The sequence below is a fragment of the Canis aureus genome, chromosome 9 (assembly GCF_053574225.1).
Source record: "Canis aureus isolate CA01 chromosome 9, VMU_Caureus_v.1.0, whole genome shotgun sequence".
Taxonomy (NCBI): domain Eukaryota; kingdom Metazoa; phylum Chordata; class Mammalia; order Carnivora; family Canidae; genus Canis; species Canis aureus.
Window position 1 is genome coordinate 44,538,042 of NC_135619.1, and position 19,986 is coordinate 44,558,027.

A 19,986-nucleotide genomic window follows, 5' to 3' on the forward strand; every position below is an offset into this window, starting at 1 on the left:
AACTCCAAGATTTGAGGTATACTTCTCTGGTGCTAGCAAGAAGGGGGGGAAAGTAAGCTGCAGACAACCAGGAAGCTTGGTTACTTGAAAACAGAAAATATTAAAAACCAATTAATTTAAGTGTTCTTGAAACACTTCATGGTATAAAGGCTTAAAAAAGTCAACAAAAAAATATTTGTATATGATAAATATTCTATGTGAAGAGCCACATAGCAAGAAAACTGGAGTACTTAATCTACTCATATGACTTAGCAATCACTAACAAATACCCTTTTTTGTTCTCTAGCCTGCCAACAACATTTGCAACTTTGGATATTGACGGTGTAAGAAAAATAATCTTTGCACTACCAGGTAAGAATAATTGAAATAGTTTCTTCTGCTTTTTCTGGAAAAATGTGATCAAAAATTTTTTGAATCCCTATCAAAGCTCTTGACTTGGAATATGAAAGATGTGGGCTCAAGACCCAACTTTACTTACCAAATGACCTTGGACAATTCATTTAACTTCTTTGAAGCCATTTCTTCATCTGTAAAATGAGGCTAAAATCTGCTTTGTAGGATTGGTGTAAATGTCAAATTAGATAGTATCTTTCAAAGCATATTCCAAATGCTAAGATAATAATTGAGTGTTAGCTGTCACTAGATCTTTCTGGGGTACCTACATTTCCTTATAGAAAATTGGTCCAAGTTAGCAGTCTAATCATCTCCCATACTAGAAGTATTGTGTTCAAAGGTCCAAAGGGCCTTAAATAAACCATGCAAGAAAATGCTAGAACAAAAAAATACAAAGCTGCCTTTGGTCTTGCCAAATTTGAACTGAGATCAGGGGGTAGGAAGCAACACAGATGGAGGGACTACTAGTGCTGGTGCTTCTCAGTCAAATCCCAGCATCATCAGTCTGACCACATCACTGTCCCTACCCTTGTTCCCATGTGAGCAGAAACCCATATGTTCAGATAGTAGAAAAAGCAAAGTGGTTCCATTTATAAAGACTTTCAATTTCAATTTTTTAAAATTGATTTTTGGCTTGCAGTTAAAGCCATACTTTTAAAGTCATTACCAATCTTGATAAATTTTAAAGCAGTTTAAAATTTTTGTGTATCTACTTGCTCTTTTTTTAGCTTTTAAAATTATCCTCTATCTTTAGCAGTGTCCCATACTCTATTTCTTGGCACAGATTCCTTCAGAAAATAACCTGCTTATTCCTTTCAGATCCATAAATTGGGTGGCTTTAGGATATTTATCTGCTTTTTATATTAAATAAATCTCAAAATAGAGTATAAGGAAAGGAAGACAGGCAGAAATTTTTCAAAAGCATTTTTAAAGTTCCTATCTATAAGCATAAAAGAGATTAGATTTCAGTCCTGTAGGAAATTTTAAGAGAGAAGACATGTCAGTAAAGCGGTCCTCAAAATATATCTTTAGTATAGAACTCCTTAGGGCCTTTTTTAGGGTCTTTTATACACACACACACACACACACACACACACACTTATATACTCTGAAAAAAAAATGTGATCCTCTTCCTGGCTTCATTTGCCTAGAAAAGACTGTTTGCTTTGTCTTCAGAAGGTATGATTTGACCTATAGACAAAGAATGTTATAGTGGGAGCCCATAAATAACTATTTTCAAATTGCTACTTTTCACTTGAAATTTTCTCTCCCCAGCCTGAATGAACCAAAAGAGGGCAGCAACAACCCAGATGTTCAGATTGTGGAACCAGTAAAGTCGTTTCCTTTTAGAAGGATTTTAAAATTCATGATTGTATTTCTGCTTTCCTGAAGGGCATATATTTAAAGCTATTGCTAATCTTGATAACTTTTAAAGCAGTTTAAAAGATCTATGTACCTACTTGCAATTTTTTTAACTTTTAAAATTACTAAAATAACACGTTTACTCTAAAAACAGAAAATACAGGTAAACATTAGGAAATGTCATCCATATTCCCTTCCCCCCACACAAAATAACCACTATTTGCAATTGTTTGCAATCCATTTTTAATAGAGTAATTTTATAAGGCAGTAGCATTGCAGGAATAGTATAATCATTGCTGAACAATAGCTGCTTATTATTATTATTTTTGCTTTTCCAGAAAAATTGTCATCTATGTATTTTGAGACAAGTGAAAAGCAGTTAATTCTCATTAAGAGTCTGCTGTGCTGTTGGACAACTTATTTTTCTATTGAAATCATTAGTATTACTCATCACTTTTTACAACTTAAGAAAATCTATTCTGAACTACTTTTGTAGAAGAAAATTATAAAGGTATGGTTTTAGCTAATAATAAGCTAAACTAGCTACTGCCTTTTGCATTGATGATGCAACTGGCAGCACATAGCAAAGCCAAGGGAACCTAAAAACTTACTGGTTCATCCCCCACCCCCAGTGTATACATACATGCTCAATAGCACTGTATAAAAGTATTACTATTGGGCAGCCCTGGTGGCTCAGCGGTTTAGCGCCACCTTTGACCCAGGGCATGATCCTGGAGACCTGGGATCGAGTCCCACGTCGGGCTCCCTGCATGGAGCCTGCTTCTCCTTCTGCCTGTGTCTCTGCCTCTCTCTCTGTGTGTTTCTCATAAACAAATAATTGTTTAAAGTATTAGTATTAATAAAATTGGACTTTTAGACCCAGGAGGGATATTGAGAATCATATAGTCTAAACCTTTCATTTTGTGGAAGAGTAAAATTAGATTCAAAAAGGTTTAGGGGATCCCTGGGTGGCTCAGCGGTTTAGCGCCTGCCTTTGGCCCAGGGCATGATCCTGGAGAGGATCCAGTCCCACATCGGGCTCCCTGCATGGAGCCTGCTTCTCCCTCTGCCTGTGTCTTTGCCTCTCTCTCTCTCTCTCTCTCTCTCTCTGTGTGTCTCAAAAAAGATCGGAACTTACCCTGAACAACAGGGTTGTTCAGTTTGTTTAGTTAACAATACCACACAAGAAACTAAATCTGTGATTCTTAGAGCACTCATTTTTTTTTTCATAGCCCACCTTTCCTTCCTTCAAAGTGCATGATACACCAAGATTTCTTCTTGAAAAGTACAACTGAATTCCTTAAACTTTTCTTATAACTTTATTTTTCTAAGTTTACTTATTTATTTGAGAGAGAGAAAGAGTGGGGGGTGGGGAGGAACAAGGAAGGGGTGAGGGAGAAAGAGTCTGAAGCAGACTCCAAGCTGAGCATGTAGCCAGGCATGAGGCTCAGTCCCATAACCCCAAAATCATGACCTGAGCCAAAAGGAAGAGTTAGGCACTTAACCAGCTGTGCCACCTAGGCACCCCAACTTTTCTTAGAACTTTAAGAGACCTTCGTATTTCTGTAAGTCTGCTCAGACTGCCATCATAGGATATCACAGACTGAATGGCTTAAACAACAGAAATTTATTTTTACACAGTTCTGGAGACCAGAAGTCTAAGACTAAGATGCCAGCAAGGTTGGCTTCTGTTGAGTCTTTCTTCCTGGCTTGCAGATGGCCACCTTCTCACTGTGTCTTCACATGGCTTTTTTTTTTTCTGTGTACATGCACTCTGAGTGTTTCTCCCTCTTTTTATATAGACACTAGTCTCATTGGACTGGGACCTCACCCTATGACCTCAATTAACTTTGATTACCTCTTTAGAGGCCCTAGTATCTACAAATACAGTCATATTGGGTGCTAAGACTTCAACATAATGAATTTGTAAGGGACACAATTCAGTCCATAGTTCTTTACACCTTAAATCATTTAGGTTTTGTTGTTGTTGTTTTTAAGATTTTATTTATTTATTTATTTGAGACAGAGAGAGAGCAAGACTGGTGGGGAGGGGCAGAGGGAGAGAAAGAAGGAGACTTCCCGCTGAGCAGGGAGCCAGACATGGGGCTCCTTAACAGGATCCCAGGATCATGACCTGAGCCAAAGGCAGACACTTAACCAACTAAGCCACCCAGGCTCCTGTATTTTTTTTTTTTAATGTAAAGAAATTTCTGGGTAGAAGGGGGATTATGGATACATTTCTTTATGTTTAGCCATTTTCTAAATGTTTTTGTACTGAGCATGTATTACTGTGGCATTTTAAACATCTTAAAAATAGCAAGTAGAATCTGCTTTAAAATTTATCAAGATTGGTAATGGCATTCAATGTATAGTTCTCAGGAAAGTGGAAATAAATGGTGTGAACAGCTCTGGGAATCAGAAGTTTCTGTATTTCTGGTAGACCCAGTGTTTACACCATAACTCTGTGGCATTTGGTTGATTGTAGCTCTATTCTGGAATCCTTTGGGATTTAGAAGAGGAAGACTAGTGGTTAGTCACTTCACTCTTTATGATGCCTGAAGGTATAGACAGTCATAATTATTTGGCAAATTTTTACATGTATACTATAAATAACTGCTTGGTTGACTTTCAGGGAATCCTGTGTCAGCCGTGGTTACCTGCAATCTCTTTGTTGTGCCTGCACTGAGAAAGATGCAGGGCATCTTGGATCCTCGGCCAACCATCATCAAAGCCAGGGTAATGTTATCTAAATGACCAGGAACCAAAACTGAAGCCTAATAACAATTAAGGATATGATTTCCCAACTGCCCAAAACAAACATCTAAACTTGTATATTAGTTTTGAGGGAAAATGTGGTTTTATTCTCCCCTTCATGATAGAAAATGGAGGGAAAAGGGTCCCTTTTATTCCCAACCCACATTATTCCATGACTTCTAAAGTAAATCATTTTCTCTGGCTAGAACCCATATGAAAGTAGATATGTAATGATAAAATGGTAAATAGAGGGTGGGACTACCCTAAAATTTAACCTATATGGAAGGAAAGACAAGAATTCCTTTGTTTTGTGCAAACTCACACAAGACAGCAATATATCTGCTCACTTTTTCTGGGACCTCACTGATAAATTTTAAACAGTTCAGAAAAAGACAAAGGATGAGAAGACTAGGGAATCAGAAGGAAAGGGTGACCACATTCTGTGGAAAAAGACAAATAGAGCTAAGGAATTTGGCTTATAGTAAAAGTCACTTAGAAATGAGAATTCCCTTCTCCACCAACACTAACTTTAGTTTGATTTGCTACTATTCAATCGATTATGTAACACACTTTCTGTATAACTAATCAACAGTTTTCTTGGCAATATAACCTACAGTATCAAACCATTGCTTCTTTTTAAAAAAAAGTTTGAGATACAACTGATACATAAAAATTTGCACTTATTTAATGTGAACATTCTGATGAAATTGGATATATGCATATGCCCACATCATCATCACAGTCAAAGTACTAAATATATCCAATACCTCCATAAATTTCCCTGTGTTCTTTCATGGTTTTGTTTGTTTTTTATGTATTTGATTTGCAGTACAAACATTTAACCTGGGAACTGTCTTCTTAAAAGTATTTTAAATGTGGAGCACTATGTTGTCAATTATAGGTACTATGTTGCAGAATGGATCTCTAAAACTAATTCACCTTCCATAAGAGAAAATGTATACCCATTGACAACGACTCCTCATTGCCCTCTCCCCTCAGCCTCTGACAGTCACCATTCTATATTCTGTGTTTCTGTGACTATTTTAGATACCTCATGTAAGTAGAATCATGCTGTATTTATCCTTCTGTGACTGGTTTATTTCACTTAGCATAATGTACTCTAGGTTTATCCATGTTGCCACAAAGGGTAGGATATCTTTCTTTTTTAAAGCTGAATAGGGATCCCTGGGTGGCTCAGCGGTTTAGCTCCTGCCTTAGGCCCAGGGCAAAATCCTGGAGCCCCGGGATCGAGTCCCACATCAGACTCTCTGCATGGAGCCTGCTTCTCCCTCTGCCTGTGTCTCTGCCTCTCTCTCTGTGTGTGTCTCTCACGAATAAATGAAATCTTTAAAAAAGTAAATAAATAATAAATAATAAATAAATAAATAAATAAATAAATAAATAAATAAATAAAGCTGAATAATATTCCTTTGTATGAATATAGCACATTCTCCTCCACCTGTCAATGAACATTTGAGTTGTTTACATATCTTGGCTATCGTGAATAATGCTACACTAAACATGGGGTACAGATATCTCTTTCAGATCCTGATTTCAGTTCTTCTAGGATATATACCCAGAAGTAGAATTGCTCAACCATATGTTTTCTTTTTAATTTGAGGGGAAACCTCATACTGTTTCCGCTAAGCATTAGTGGCTGAACTGTTATAAATTCCTACCAACCTTATATGAGTATTTCAGATTCTCTACTTCCTCACAATACTTATCTTTTGTGTTGTGGTATTTTGTTTGTTTGTTTGTTTGTTTGTTTGTTTGTTTGTTTTTTGGTAATAGCCATCCTAACAGTTGTGAGATGGTATCTCATTGTGGTTTTGATCTGCATCTCTCTAAGATTAGTGATGTTGAGCTCTTTCATATACCTAGTGGCCATTCATTTATCTTCTTTAGAGAAATGTCTATTCAACTCCTTTGCCCATTTTTAAATCAGGTTGTCTTTTTGCTGTTGCATTGAAGAAATTCTTATGTATTTTGCACATTAACCACTTATCAGATAGATGGTTTGACATATTTTCTTCTATTCCGTAGTTTCCCTTTCACACTGTTGTTTCCATTGCTATGCAGAAGCTTTTTAGCTTGATATAGTACCACTTGTCTGTTTTTTATTTTGTTGCTTATGCTTTTGGTGTCAAATCTAAGAAATCATTGCCAAGACCATTACCAAAAAAATTTTCCATATATTTTCTTCTAGTTTTACTTTTCAGGTTTTACATGTAAGTCCTTAAACCATTTTGAATTGATTTTTGTATATAGTGTAAAGAAAGGAATCCCAATTTAATCTTTTGCATGTATGTATCCGGTTTTTTCAAATACCTAAACTGACTTTTCAAGAGCTTTGAAATAAATTCAGATATGACAGAATGCTATGATTAATTGACAAGAAGAACACAAAGCATAGAGAAGAAGAAGAAGAAGAAGAAGAAGAAGAAGAAGAAGAAGAAGAAGAAATATTAATAAAATATTGTGAAATATAGGATAAAATGTTAAGAAAATCTAGGCTTCAAATACTTTTAACATTGACCTTTTAAATACTGAGATTTTGTAGACAAGTATATGAAGAGATATCCTCCTTTTCTTTAAAGGTTAACAAAAGTTCAACTAGATATTTCTGAAAACAAATTATTTGAGTTTTTTCTCCAATAATCACAGCAGTGGTCTTATTTTAAATTTAATGGAAAAAGAAGAAAAAAGCTATTAATGAACAAAAAGTATTCTCATCAAATCAGAAGGTCAAAGTTATAAAGCTTAGACATCTAAATCAGTAATATGAATTTGCTCACTATTTTCACATTTGCTAAATTTAGGAAATAAGAAAAATCCACATTGTTATAAGAGAAAAAGAGGATTTCTCTTTGACTTTGCAAAGTTCTTATGAATCTTTTCACTTATTTCTCATTTTAACATTCACCATCTCTTTTTTAAAACTGACATTGTGGTAGCTATCCTTACTGACAACAATGATTACAGAGGTCCTTGGTACATTGTTCACACTGTTGTTCATTCTTCTCAACTCATGGACTTGAGAATTGGTCCAAGAATCCTTTCTCCCACAGAGCAGTGTCCCTGGGACCGTTAGAATGGGTCATCGGTGTACTTGGCTGTTCTCTTCTGTTTTTAGCTCCTAAAATCCTCTCCACACCTTTCCTGATATAACCACCACTTTTCATGAGAGACACAGAGACACAGGCAGAGAGAGAAGCAGGCTCCATGTAGGGAGCCCAGTGTGGGACTCGATCCTGGGACTCCAGGATCACGCCCTGGGCCAAAGGCAGGTGCTCAACCACTGAGCCACCCAGGCATCCTGACAACTTTTAGAACATAACTTTATTTACTTTCTTTGAAACATGGTAAGCTTATTGTCTCTATTTTTTGACGAGCCAATATGCAGCTTACAGACACCACTTATTACTGTTCTCCAAATGGTTGCTATAATCACAGCCTCTTCCAATCATTACTGCTTTCAGGAAGTGAGGTAGTTGTTAAATACTGGTGTCAGTAACTCACAGTGCTGGATCCAATACAGCTGTCCTATGGTCAGGGCAATGCTGCATTATTTTAAAAGGTCAGCACAAAAAATGTCATCCTCTTATATCAATGTGTTCTGACAAACATCAGTTTAGAATAAACACTTGCCCTATGTCCTTGATCAGTTATGGTTGAAGAGTAAATACTCCTAATTTCCAGTAGACAATCAGAAACATAATCTTAATTTATCGACTTATTAACCTAATGTTTCTACCAAAGAATATCCTTTTGTGTTTCTGTAATCTGTTTCCTTGATATCCCATCAAAGTGCCCTATACTGCCTTTGTTACCAACTTTTTTCTCTAGAAACGTACCTGAGATAACTTATTTTAGTATTAACCGCTCACCTCAGGCAGTGATTAAGAGAAGGGAAAGGGAAAATATTTTCATCTCCCATGGGACCGAGTCCTGGGAGAATATGGGCATGTTGATCTCTACTGGACTATTCTAATTTGTCCATCTTACCTCTTCTCTTGAGCATTACTGTCTTTATGCTACGAGAAGTTGGTGAATGCTTTCTGTCTGATGTCATAAACAGTAAAATACAAAGCATGTTAATAAAATGCTTATTTTGTGCAAAAACTGCTAAGGTATTTACTACTGTAAAGAGAAATATGATTTTTTTATTGTGACAAGATCAGTCATTGATTATCAAAAGATATTATTGGATGCCTATTATATGAGAATATCATGGCCTGTGGATTAAAAAACAGATACTGAAAATTATAGAACTGTCCATGATTTATAAAAAATGTGAATCAGTTTTAACTCATTAGGAAATGAAAAATATGACTAAATTATAAAATTTTTGGAAAAGTTAATTTGAAATTGATCCATATACCACCATGTGCAAAGATTTTAAAGTTACATGATAAATTTTAGACTCATGACTTACAAAATAAATAAACTCAAGGATCTCTCTGGTAGACTAATGAAATCAGTGCCTCATAACTTCATAGAACTTATCAAATAAGTTAGTGTAAAAGTGCAGTAACCACTCCTTGGAAGCTTTGACCAGACGGGAGCAAAGTCAAGGCCCCCAAGACCAACCAGGGCCTTGAGCATGTTTTCCTGGGCTGCCACCCAAATAGAATTCCCTTTGGTCATCTGTTTTCTCAACTCTTCTCCAGTCTATACAGTCCTGAGTCCCAGCCTATTCCCCTGAATCTTCTGGAGCTTTCACTTTTTTCACATTACCACCATCAAACCTTCCAAAGACATTCAGGTCTTTGGCAGGTGTCTCATAGTCTACCTTCTGCCTCACCTCTTACTGTCAGTTGCTTTATTTCCACAATTCTCAATACCTTTATTTCTACTTAAGCAATTCAACATGTACATCCTTTTTCAATACCCTGAAGTACTCTGTCTCAAAATCACCAACTCTGGTATTCAGTTTAGGAACAATGGCAAGTTACCTATCCATAGATATTAAAGGGTGTAGGCACTCTTTTTACCCCTCTCCTTTCCCTCAGTCCTTAAGCCCCTCTGGCCTTTTCACTTTCTTCATCCAACCTAAATCCTGTGGTGTAGCATGTCACTTTTTTTTTTTTTTCCTCTTCCTTCCACAATAGCCCACTCTAAAAAATCCACAAACTTGGATCAGTCCTCCCTTCTTTATCCTTCACTTTTATTCCTAGCTACAACTAAAAAAGAGTCTACAGGTGTTTATGTTATCACTTCCAATTTATAAACCTCAGCAGGGGCTTAGATTCCCCTTGTAATCCCCCTATATCCCATGGATCAGCGTCTTCCATTCCTTACTACAGCCTTCCAAATCTTCACCATTCTCCTAAAACTGCCTCCATCATCCATATCCTCTGACTTTTATAACCAAATAAGTCTGGTTTGAATGATGGCTCCAACATTTACTTGATTATAGCCCTTGACATATTTAACAGTTTACCTACTTCTAATCTTGCCTCTTCTTAAACCCCTATTCTGTCTAGCTCTAATCATGTAAGCATCTCCAACTAAAATGCTTCCATCTTCCCATGACCCCAGGGTTAAATCCAAACTTCTCACGTGAACGTAGGAAGCCCTTCATCCCAAGGCTTTTTTTCCACTCTAGCTTCATCTGTGTCTCATCCTGTACTCTCACCATTTTAAACTATTTACTGCTTTTAGAATGGATATGAGATCTCCTGCCTCTGACTGTGAATTTTTCCCCCTTTCTAGAAGGTGGGAAAAAATCCTTTCCACCATCTCCTTTCTCAACTTTCAAGATTCCTTAGTCATAAGACTCAGATATTGCATCTCGTATGAAACTTTTCTCAATGTCCCTAAGAAGAGTTGATTACTTAACTTCTTTATACTCTTTTAGTGTCATATTAACAGCTGAGGGATAACACAACTGCATTGTATTTGCAATTAATTTTTTACTCTGAGAATTCTTTAAGATCACTTCTCTATAAGATGGGGAGAACAAAAAAGAACAAAATAGTCTTTCCTTTTTTAATTAAGAAATTTTATTTTTTAGATTCACTGGAAAATTAAATGGAAGGTACAGAGAGTTCCCATATACCCCCTGTCTTCACACATGCACAGCCTCTCCCACTATTGAAGTCTGTACCAAAGTGGTACATTTGTTTCAACTGATGAACCTACACTGACACATCATTACCACCCAGGGTTACCAAGGGTTCCCTCTTGGTGTTGTATATTCTGAGGGTCTTGACAAATGTATAATTACATATATCTACCATTGTCATGTCATACAGAGTAGTTTCATTGCCCTAAAAACTTTCTGTACCCTGCCTATTCATCCCTCCTTCCTGCTAACCCTGAATCCTTTTTATTGTCTCCATAGTTTTGTCTTTTCCAGAGTAATGTGGCCTTTTCAGATTGACTCCTTTCACTTAGCAATATGCATTTAAGTTTCCTCCATATCTTTTAATATATTCATAGCTTATTTTTTCTAGTGCTAAATAATATCCATCCACCTATTGAGGGACATCTTGATCACTTCCGAGTTTTGACAATTATGGATAAAGCTGCTACAAACTGATGTGCAGGTTTTTATGTGAACATAAATTTTCTGTTTAGTTTAGTAAATAGCAAGGAGCATGACTGCTAAATTGTATGGGAAAAGTATTTTAATTTGGTGAGAAACTGCCAAACAGTCTTCCAAAGTGGCTGTACCATTTTGCATTCCCACCAGGGATGAATAAGAGTTCTCATTCCTCCATATTCTTACCAGGATTTGATGTGGCCAGAGTTCTGCATTGTAGTCTTTGGTAGGGGTGTGTGCAATGATAATCTCATTGTTTTTGTTTACAATTCCCTAATGACATATAATATTTAATATCTTTTAATATGCTTCCTCACCATCTGTATATCTTCTTTAATGAATTATCTGTTTAGGTCTTTTGCCCATTTCTTAAAACAGATTTATTTATTTGAGAGAGCATGAACAGGAGGGGCAGAGTGAGAGAGAAAGAGAATCTCAAGCAGACTCCTAACTGAGCACAGAGCCCAATGCAGGGCTTGACCTTACAATCCTGAGATCAGAACCTGAGCTGAAATTCAAAGTTAGTTGCTTAACCAACTGAGCCTCCGAGGCGCCCCTTGCCCATTTTTTAATCCAGTTGTTTCTTATTGAGTTTTAAGAACTTTTTGTATATTTTATTTGTTGTTGTTTCTTTAAGATTTTATTTATTTATTCATGAGAGATACAGAGAGAAGGGCAGAGACATAGAGGGAAAAGCAGGCTCCATGCAGGGAGCCCGATGTGGGACTCGATCCTGGGACTTGAGGGTCACGTCCTGTGCCAAAGGCAGATGCTCAACCACTGAGCCACCCAGGCATCCCCCTTTTGGGTAACAGGCCTCCATTAGATGTCTTTTACAAATATTTTCTCCCAGTTTGTGACTTATCTTCTCATTCTGTTGACTTTTTTTTTTTTAAGATTTTCTTTATTTATTCATGAGTGACAGAGAGACAGAGACATAGGCAGAGGGAGGAGCAGGCTCCCTGCAGGAAGCCCGATGTGGGATTCAGTCCCAGGATCACAGGATCACGCCCTGAGCCAAAGGCAGGTACTCAACCGCTGAGCCATCCAGGCATCCCTCTGTTGACTTTTTTTTCAGTTTTCTCCCTTAGACATTTACATATAGAACATACAATATAACACTATACAACATAATACAGTTTTATCTCTTGAGTGACTACAGCATGTCAGAAAAATATTCAAAAGGAAACAGAGGAAACAGTCCGAGTCCACAGCCCACTTCAATTTTGAATGAATAGAAAAAGTCATTGAAGTGAAAAACCAACTTTTTCACCAAAAAAAAAGGTCTGTGTTTACTCATCATACATCATTCTTATAAGCATCAACATTCATAGTAAATAAGTGATTTCTTAAGCTAAGTGATATAGTATGCCAGAATTATAATGTCAGTACAACTAAATAATAAACTATTCTGCATTTTAGTAAAATGCCATAAAAATCTAGTCAGTTTCATCTCTTGCTGCAATTGATTATTGTTTCTTAAATTACCATAAATATCTTCCTTTAAAACAACACTATTTTGTAGATGAACAAACAGGTTTAGGAAAGCAAAATATCTTGTTAATCCAGCACACCCATTAGCAGCACAATTGGGAGTAGAACCTGGATGTCAGATATCATCCTATTCTAATTTGTTCTGCCATTCTACTAAGAGCCAATTCAGTGCCATTGTCAGGGAAAAAAAAAACCTGCTTAAACACTTAGCAAATAACACAGCATGGGAATGGCCTTGTAGTCTCATTTTGGAGAACACCCATACACAGAGGGATTGAAAGAGAGACAGTTTTGCCATCAAGTAAGCACATAATAATTTAGGAATAATGGGAAGTTACCCCCTCAGTAGATATGAAATAGAGTATAAACATAAACAATATCAAGTGAAAGAGGTATGATTTAATCAAGAAAAAAAGAATTGAATTTTATTCTGGATTCCAGAGGAAAAGCAGGGGTGTCAGAGTGAAAAATTAGAATGTTTAAGAACAGAGTGACTAGAATGGATTGGAGATAGACTTACTTGAATCAAAAGGTCTAGGATCTTGGGACTCCTGGGTGGCTCAGTGGTTGAGCGTCTGCCTTTGGCTCAGGGCGTGATCCTCGGGTGCTGGTATGGAGTCCTGCATCAGACTCCCCACAGGGAACCTGCGTCTCCCTCTGCCTAGGTCTCTGCCTCTCTCTGTGCGTCTCTCATGAATAAATAAATAAATAAAATATTTTTAAAAAATTTCTAGGATCTTCAAGTTGTAATTGTATTAGCATAAATAATCCTGTTTTAGTTGGATAAAGAGTTTTGGACCATTTTAAGGTAGAGTAACTCAAATGATTATTGTGCTATGTAAAATGAACAAGTCTTACTCAATAACATTGAACTAATCTTTGATGGGCTATAGTACATAATTATATGCAATATAAAGTTGTTCAGTTGTTGTGGAATACCAACACATTATCACTCTAATTTTTCAGATTTCAGGATGAATTTAATGAAATAGATTTTTGTTAACGACTATAGGTTAAAGGTTGATTAATCATTCTATATTGTGTATGTAAACTGAATTTGCTATATTAGAAAGGATTTTATACTTATTGGAAAGATATGAAATATGCCAGTAAAGACTCATTCAGAGGAATTCTTTTAGTACCAGTGATGTGGCTAACCAAAAATGGTAATACTTTTAGTAGAGACTACTTTTATTTGCCTTAATCAAGATTGTATATCAGTATTGGGACACTAGGGGAATATTCAAGAGAAAAGAAAGTAAGTAACTCTTTTGTATTAAAGGTAGGCTTATGAATGGGTAGCAGAAGAGTGTCTCAGTAAATGTTGGATGGACAGACAGATTGACACACATATAAATGGATATTGAGCTTATTTGTTTGTTTAGGTCTATTTCTTTTATTTTCAGTGTTAAAATACCTACTTTGATTTCTCAATTCATAGGTCAGAGGTATCTGTACTATCAACTCATAAAATTACACTTCAAAAATAGACCTTATTGTTTTCATCTGCCCTTTTCATGACTACGAATACCAACTTTTTAGCCTTCTTTTCTCTTTTCACCAGAGTAACCCAACCTCTGTACTTCCTGTATTAGAAACATAAGATGGCAGTGGTGGAAACAGCAGAATGCCAGGATATTTTCCACATCCACTTTATTCTTTGCACAACTTTCACCCCTATAGTTTTAACAGATGATCAGGTGATCAACTTTGTTTTCATTTACTCTATATTCTATAGTTATCATGTGACGTAAAACTGGATCCTCGCCCAGAATACCATCGGTGTATATTGACTTGGCATCACCAAGAACCACTGCCTTGGGCACAGAGTACAGGTTAGTCAGTCATTCATACCTGTGGGTATTTCTATACATGTATTCTGGTAAAGCACAAAACTCATGTATAACCTCCTTCCTAGTTTTGTAATTGTTGTACATTGTCCTTTTTGAAAGATTAGATGAGTTCAATTATTCCCAAACAGTACAGCATAAGAAGAAAATAAGAGTAAAAACAAAATTTTTAATAAAGGTTTATTTATACCATGGAACCATATTTTCTAGATAAATTTTTGAAATACAATTCTAGAATCATGGAAGATTTTTATTTATTTGTTCAACCTCGAAATCCTGAGTATAGTTTTGGTTGTAGAAAAAGGAGGGTACTATGTTCTGCCACCCTGAAATGTGACATTAAAGCTCAATTATAATGTGATTCTCTGTAGCCTCCACCATACCTTAGATATTAGTAAAGTTTAAGGACTAAGAAATCAATATTGATAACTTAAGAGTTCTTTGACTTTAAACTAGGTGAAGTCTAGTTACCTCTTCCAAACTGTAAACTTTTATCCCCAAGTATCTTAGCCATATTTACCTACTTTTTGATTTAGCTCCAGAAAACCTGTATCAGTTTTCAAACAAAGGTCCTATCAAGTACAAACATCAGTTAGCATAGTGACTAAGGACATAGGCAATGATTCCTCTAGACTTGCATTCAAATTGGCCTCCAACTAGTTAATAGGACTGTAGGCAAGTTTCTTAACCTCTTTTGAATCTTATACAAATCAAATAAGATAGTTAAGGAAACTACTTGCTGTGCTGTCTGGCACTTAGTAAACACTAAAGAAATGATTGTTGTCTTTTTAAAAATAAGTTTGACAATCCTCTCTTTTCAGACATACATAACATTTTAGCCTGAACTGAGAAATTCTGTGGCATTTTGCATGATGCTATAAAATCATATTTTATTCTTTTAAGCAATAATTCCTAATGTTTATTTTTATTATTAGCTTAATATGCATCACTCTGTTGTCACAGCTTATATATATTAATATTTTTAAAGCAGTTTAACTTCTTACAGATGATATTTATGTTTGTCCCCTATTTTTTCCCCTGCTGAGAAAACAGAATAAAACAAAACAAAAACAATAAATAAATAAAGGATATTTAAAATAGGATACAGTAGCAAGGCTACCTGGAAAAGGACTGGGAAGCTTGATCTTCTCTCTTCCCCTTGAAGCCTCTGTTTCTGTTCATTGGTGTTTATTTTGAAAAAAACTGCAAGGGCTCCAGATGTATGCCCTGTGATGTTGCTGCTGTAATGAGGTATTTCTTCCTAGGTAACCAGATGAGCAGCCGTCTGATGAGCATGCGCAGTGCCAACGGATTGTTGATGCTACCTCCAAAGACAGAGCAGTATGTGGAGCTCCATAAGGGCGAGGTGGTGGATGTCATGGTCATTGGACGGCTATGATGGTCACCAGAGAGAGAAAGCTTCGATGCATGTCCACATATCATTGACTGTATCCTGTAATATGCAACGGCACAGCTAGTTTTTCTGATTTGGATAAAAGTTGATCTGTATAGTCAACATCTTGAACTATATTTCAAAAGAATTTAAATACCTTTTAAAGAAAAAACATCTAAAAATAAATCTTAACAGACAACTCTATTCTGATTATATCAAAGCAAATTTTTCCTTTCTTGCAAATTGCTTTGTGTGTTCAATGCTAGGTCTGATAGCGATAGCTTTTAGTAGACAGCAGTAGGTGCCTGCAGAACTTGTGTTTTTCTCATCTTTAAAATACAACTAATTATGCTCTTAATCAAGGCTGTCTGCTTATTTATACTAGCGTAGGCAACACTTAAATTTCCCTTCTTAGTATGCTTCATAACCGCTTTTCAGAGAGCTTTTGCTTGTTCTTTATCCTGTATCTCGTGTTTATGTGCACAGTGCCAATTGAAGAGTGACTGGGTGGAGACCCTGCCTTGCCTCAGGGAGAACCCTCCCCTGCAGAGTGTCAGGCACCTCACCCCAGTAGCCTCAAGGCACAGTACTCTTGGGCAGTAACTGGATACCTTTTATTTGAATAAACAAACTGGGGGAAAAATGCTTCCTTAAGTGCTGACAGCCTTTTTAACCAACACATTTAAAATTGTACAGAACAAAAAATAAAATCAAAGACTGATCTTGTACAGATATTAGTGTTACCAGCATTCACGTGGAAATCAAGAGCAAAGAAAAAATAATGTTAAACAACTCTGTACCATAACATTTTCTGTAATGATACTGAAACTTAATGAATAAAAAAAAAATCCTTGATCATTATTTAAAAATCTATTGTATTGGTCTTGTTATTAAAAAAGAGAAGATTGTCATGCCATTCTGATGGGGTTCTGCTTGGATAAAAGGAATAGTAAAGATGATGTGGCAAGGGTAAGTGGTATAAAGGTGATTGAAACCGTGGCATAATATATCTCTGTATTTTACTATAGTGTTATAGTCTACAGCATTGTGAAAATACAAATTAGAAAATACTAGAGAACCTAGAGTTGGTCTGGTCTTTCCAGTCATAGCAAAAGAATAGCAAGCAAATTTAGAGAGAAGAAACTTGATATGGAGGAAAAAACTAATTTCTTCTTATAAATGAATAAAAACAAATTTCAAAAATCTACAGTTCTTTGGAATGAGGAAAAAGAATAAGTAATGAAGCAGGGAATTGCTGATGAGTAATTGGAAATTTTTGTATATGTTAGGAAGGAAGAAAGAAATGGGAAAAATCTGTACTACCCATAGAAAATATACAAACAAAATAAACTCTATCCATGTGGCTCCAATAATAAAAACTTAGAGGCACTTTCTAAGTACTAGTAACAAAGGACATTAATTAAATATTCTGTAGGGTATACTTAGCAAAGCAAACAACAAAAATTGGACTACTAGTGAACAAGGTGTCAAATGATGGTGTTGGATAAAGCCAAGTAGTAAACAAGAAAAATTTGATAGTGATATTTGATATTTCCAGAGTTGAAAATAACACGATCTATATTTTAAATCTTTTATATTTTCAGTTAAAGAACATAAGGTTAATTAATAGAAGTTAAATGAAAGACCATGCAAAGTGTCTACATTCTTTGAAGAAACATTTATTAAGCATCTATGTGCTTGGATACAAGGTACATCATGCTATTGTTTACAAAGCATAACAGCTGACATTATACTCCCATTAAGAGAAATGACAAAAATGTACAAGTAACCATAATATTTAATATGCTTGATATTTGCTAGTACATGGTAGAGTGTGTAGAATGTGATAAGTGCTATAATTCAGATTTAAAGAGTCAGAGGAGTTCAAGTGAGAACTTCCTACAGATAAGGTTTCAAGGGGCAAGATGGTATTTTGGTAGATCTTGAAGGAACGGTAGATTTTAATGGTGATGATACAGGAAGAAGGGTATTCCAGAAACAGAGAATTATAGACAATTAATAATTATTATTTCTATTATAGAATGTAAGCTCCACACAGCATAGATTTTTATTTTGTTCACTGATATTACCCCCAGGTCCTTAGAAGAGTTCCTGACATATATACACATGTGCAGACATCAGTAAATACTTGTTCAGTGAAACACATAGTACAGAACTTACTATATACCAGGCACTTTTTTTTTAAGTGAGATTGAGAGAGAGAGAGAGAATCCCAAGCAGGCTCCACTCTGAGCATGGAGTCCAATGCAAGGCTCAATCTCACAATTGCAGGATCATGACCTAAGCAAATATCAGGAGTTGCATGCTTAACCAACTGAGTCACCCAGGCACCTCTATGCCAGGCACTTTCTAAGGACTTTCATGTTTAATTTTAACCACAACAATAGGACTATTATTTCTATATTACAGATGAAACTGAAGCACAGAGAAATTAAGATATCTGTCCGTGGTCACACAGCTAGTTAGGAAGGAGCCAGGATTCAAATTTAGCAATCCAGCTTCAAAGTCCATACTCTTAAACACCAAACTACAGAAACAGAAAACAGATTTATTATTTGTAAGACCAAAAAAGTATATTACATGTTTGAGGCCCAAACTGAGAAGTTCTTAAATACCAGTGTAGAGTCTAGATTTATTAAAGGTAGCAAACTGTTAAGAGTCTCCCGATCAGAGAAGTGTTAGGATCAGAACTGTCTTTTTAGGGAAAATTGTCTGGCAGCACTGAGAAGGATGGATTGGCCTGGCGGGAACTGGAGTGAGACCCAGCTAAGAAGTGATCTGGTGGTGCAGCTAGGGGTAATGAACCTTAACTTTAGTGGCACAAGTGATGGTGATGGAAAGATCATGACAGATGAATGTGCCTCCAGGCATAAAGAATGGAAAGAACTTCATGACTGATTTCAAATTTTGGAAAGGAAGGTATTGGAATAAGAGATGAATTGAACTCTTCAGTCTTAGCTGACAGAGAAAATGTTAAACCATTAGCAAAAAATTAATTTTGTGGAGGAGGTGATGAATTTGGATATGTGTTTGAATGCCGAGGAATTCTAAGGTATAAATGTCCTGTTGGCATTTAAAAATACAAGTTAGGAGTTCACAAAAGAAATACTGGCTGAACATAATCTTGGGGATCATTCACATGGCAATGGTATTTGAAATATTAAGGGTGGATGGGAAAGATCAACAGGAGAAGAAGACAGGACCTTAGGGAGCACCTTATTTTGAAGTGTTGGAGGAAAAAGACAATAAATGGAATGAAAGAAAAAAGTTTGTAGAAGAGAAGAAACCAAAGAGTTCAATGTTCCAAAACCAAGGAGAGTTTCAAGAATGAAGGATAATCAACTGTCAAAAAAAAAAAAAGAGAGAGAGAGAGAGAAAGAAAGAAGAAAGAAAGAAAGAAGGAAGGAAGGAAGGAAGGAAGGAAGGAAGGAAGGAAGGAAAGAAAGTCAAACATGAAGCATGAAGGCTCAAAATGATTAGGCAATCATTTGTAAGCTGCAAGAGTGAAATTTCAATGGTGGGTTGAGGGCAAACTCTAGGTTGCAAAATAGACTGTGATTATAAATTATTTGGAAATTGTACATGAGAAAAGATAGATACAGGATGGTAGCTTAAACTGATAACAGGGTGGAAGAAAGACTTTTGTTCGAGTTTTGAGAAAGAAGGAAAACAGTAGTGGGTATATTAAAAATGCAAGAGTAAGGTGCCAGATGGAAAAGACGATGAGGGAAGGGCTGGATTTAAGGATGCTGGGGGCCTCATTAATCTGGAGAAGAAATGGAACATTTTTCCTCTGAGTAAAAAAGAGATTTAAAAAAATATATGAATACAAAAAATATATATGAATACATTTGAAGTGGATACAAGGGAAACTTAATTAAATTTTTCAATCAAATAATTCTACTTGGCACAGTGGAAGTCAATGCCATTTAATCTTTTTTGCATTTATTTGACAAGTTATTTTAGAATTCTAAAAGTATGATGTATTACAATTTTTCTGTGTTGGTTGATAAATAAAAGACTATATAGATGATGTCTTCAGATTCTTGCTTATAACTATGTGGCAGTCACACAGTTCCTTTTTAACTTTTTTGGTTCTATGTTTTAGTTGTTTCAAATCGTATCACACAATGAGAAAAAGAATGTGAACAGATTAAGTGTGCCAAGTA

At 35.9% G+C, this 19,986-nt stretch overlaps 1 protein-coding gene and 1 long non-coding RNA gene across 28 annotated transcripts in view; one reads left to right on the forward strand and one right to left on the reverse strand.

Moving 5' to 3' along the window:
- GPHN (gephyrin) overlaps positions 1 to 16,665 on the forward strand; it is a 620,043-nt gene extending 603,378 nt beyond the window's left edge. For all 14 annotated transcript variants that reach the window (XM_077909682.1, XM_077909670.1, XM_077909673.1 and 11 more), the window contains 4 exons: positions 287 to 351; positions 4,388 to 4,491; positions 14,292 to 14,388; positions 15,669 to 16,665. In XM_077909682.1, coding sequence (XP_077765808.1) covers positions 287 to 351; positions 4,388 to 4,491; positions 14,292 to 14,388; positions 15,669 to 15,802 — 400 coding nt within the window. In that variant the 3' untranslated portion in view covers positions 15,803 to 16,665. The remainder of the gene's footprint in view (positions 1 to 286; positions 352 to 4,387; positions 4,492 to 14,291; positions 14,389 to 15,668) is intronic.
- Positions 1 to 19,986, reverse strand: part of LOC144320764 (uncharacterized) — a 141,942-nt gene that overhangs the window by 117,399 nt on the left and 4,557 nt on the right. For 13 of the 14 annotated variants that reach the window (XR_013386398.1, XR_013386404.1, XR_013386393.1 and 10 more), the window contains exons 2-3: positions 15,524 to 15,856; positions 13,074 to 13,242 (exon numbers count right to left, since the gene is read on the reverse strand). This is a non-coding gene — a long non-coding RNA (uncharacterized LOC144320764). The remainder of the gene's footprint in view (positions 1 to 13,073; positions 13,243 to 15,523; positions 15,857 to 19,986) is intronic. The other variant, XR_013386406.1, reaches the window with a different exon arrangement.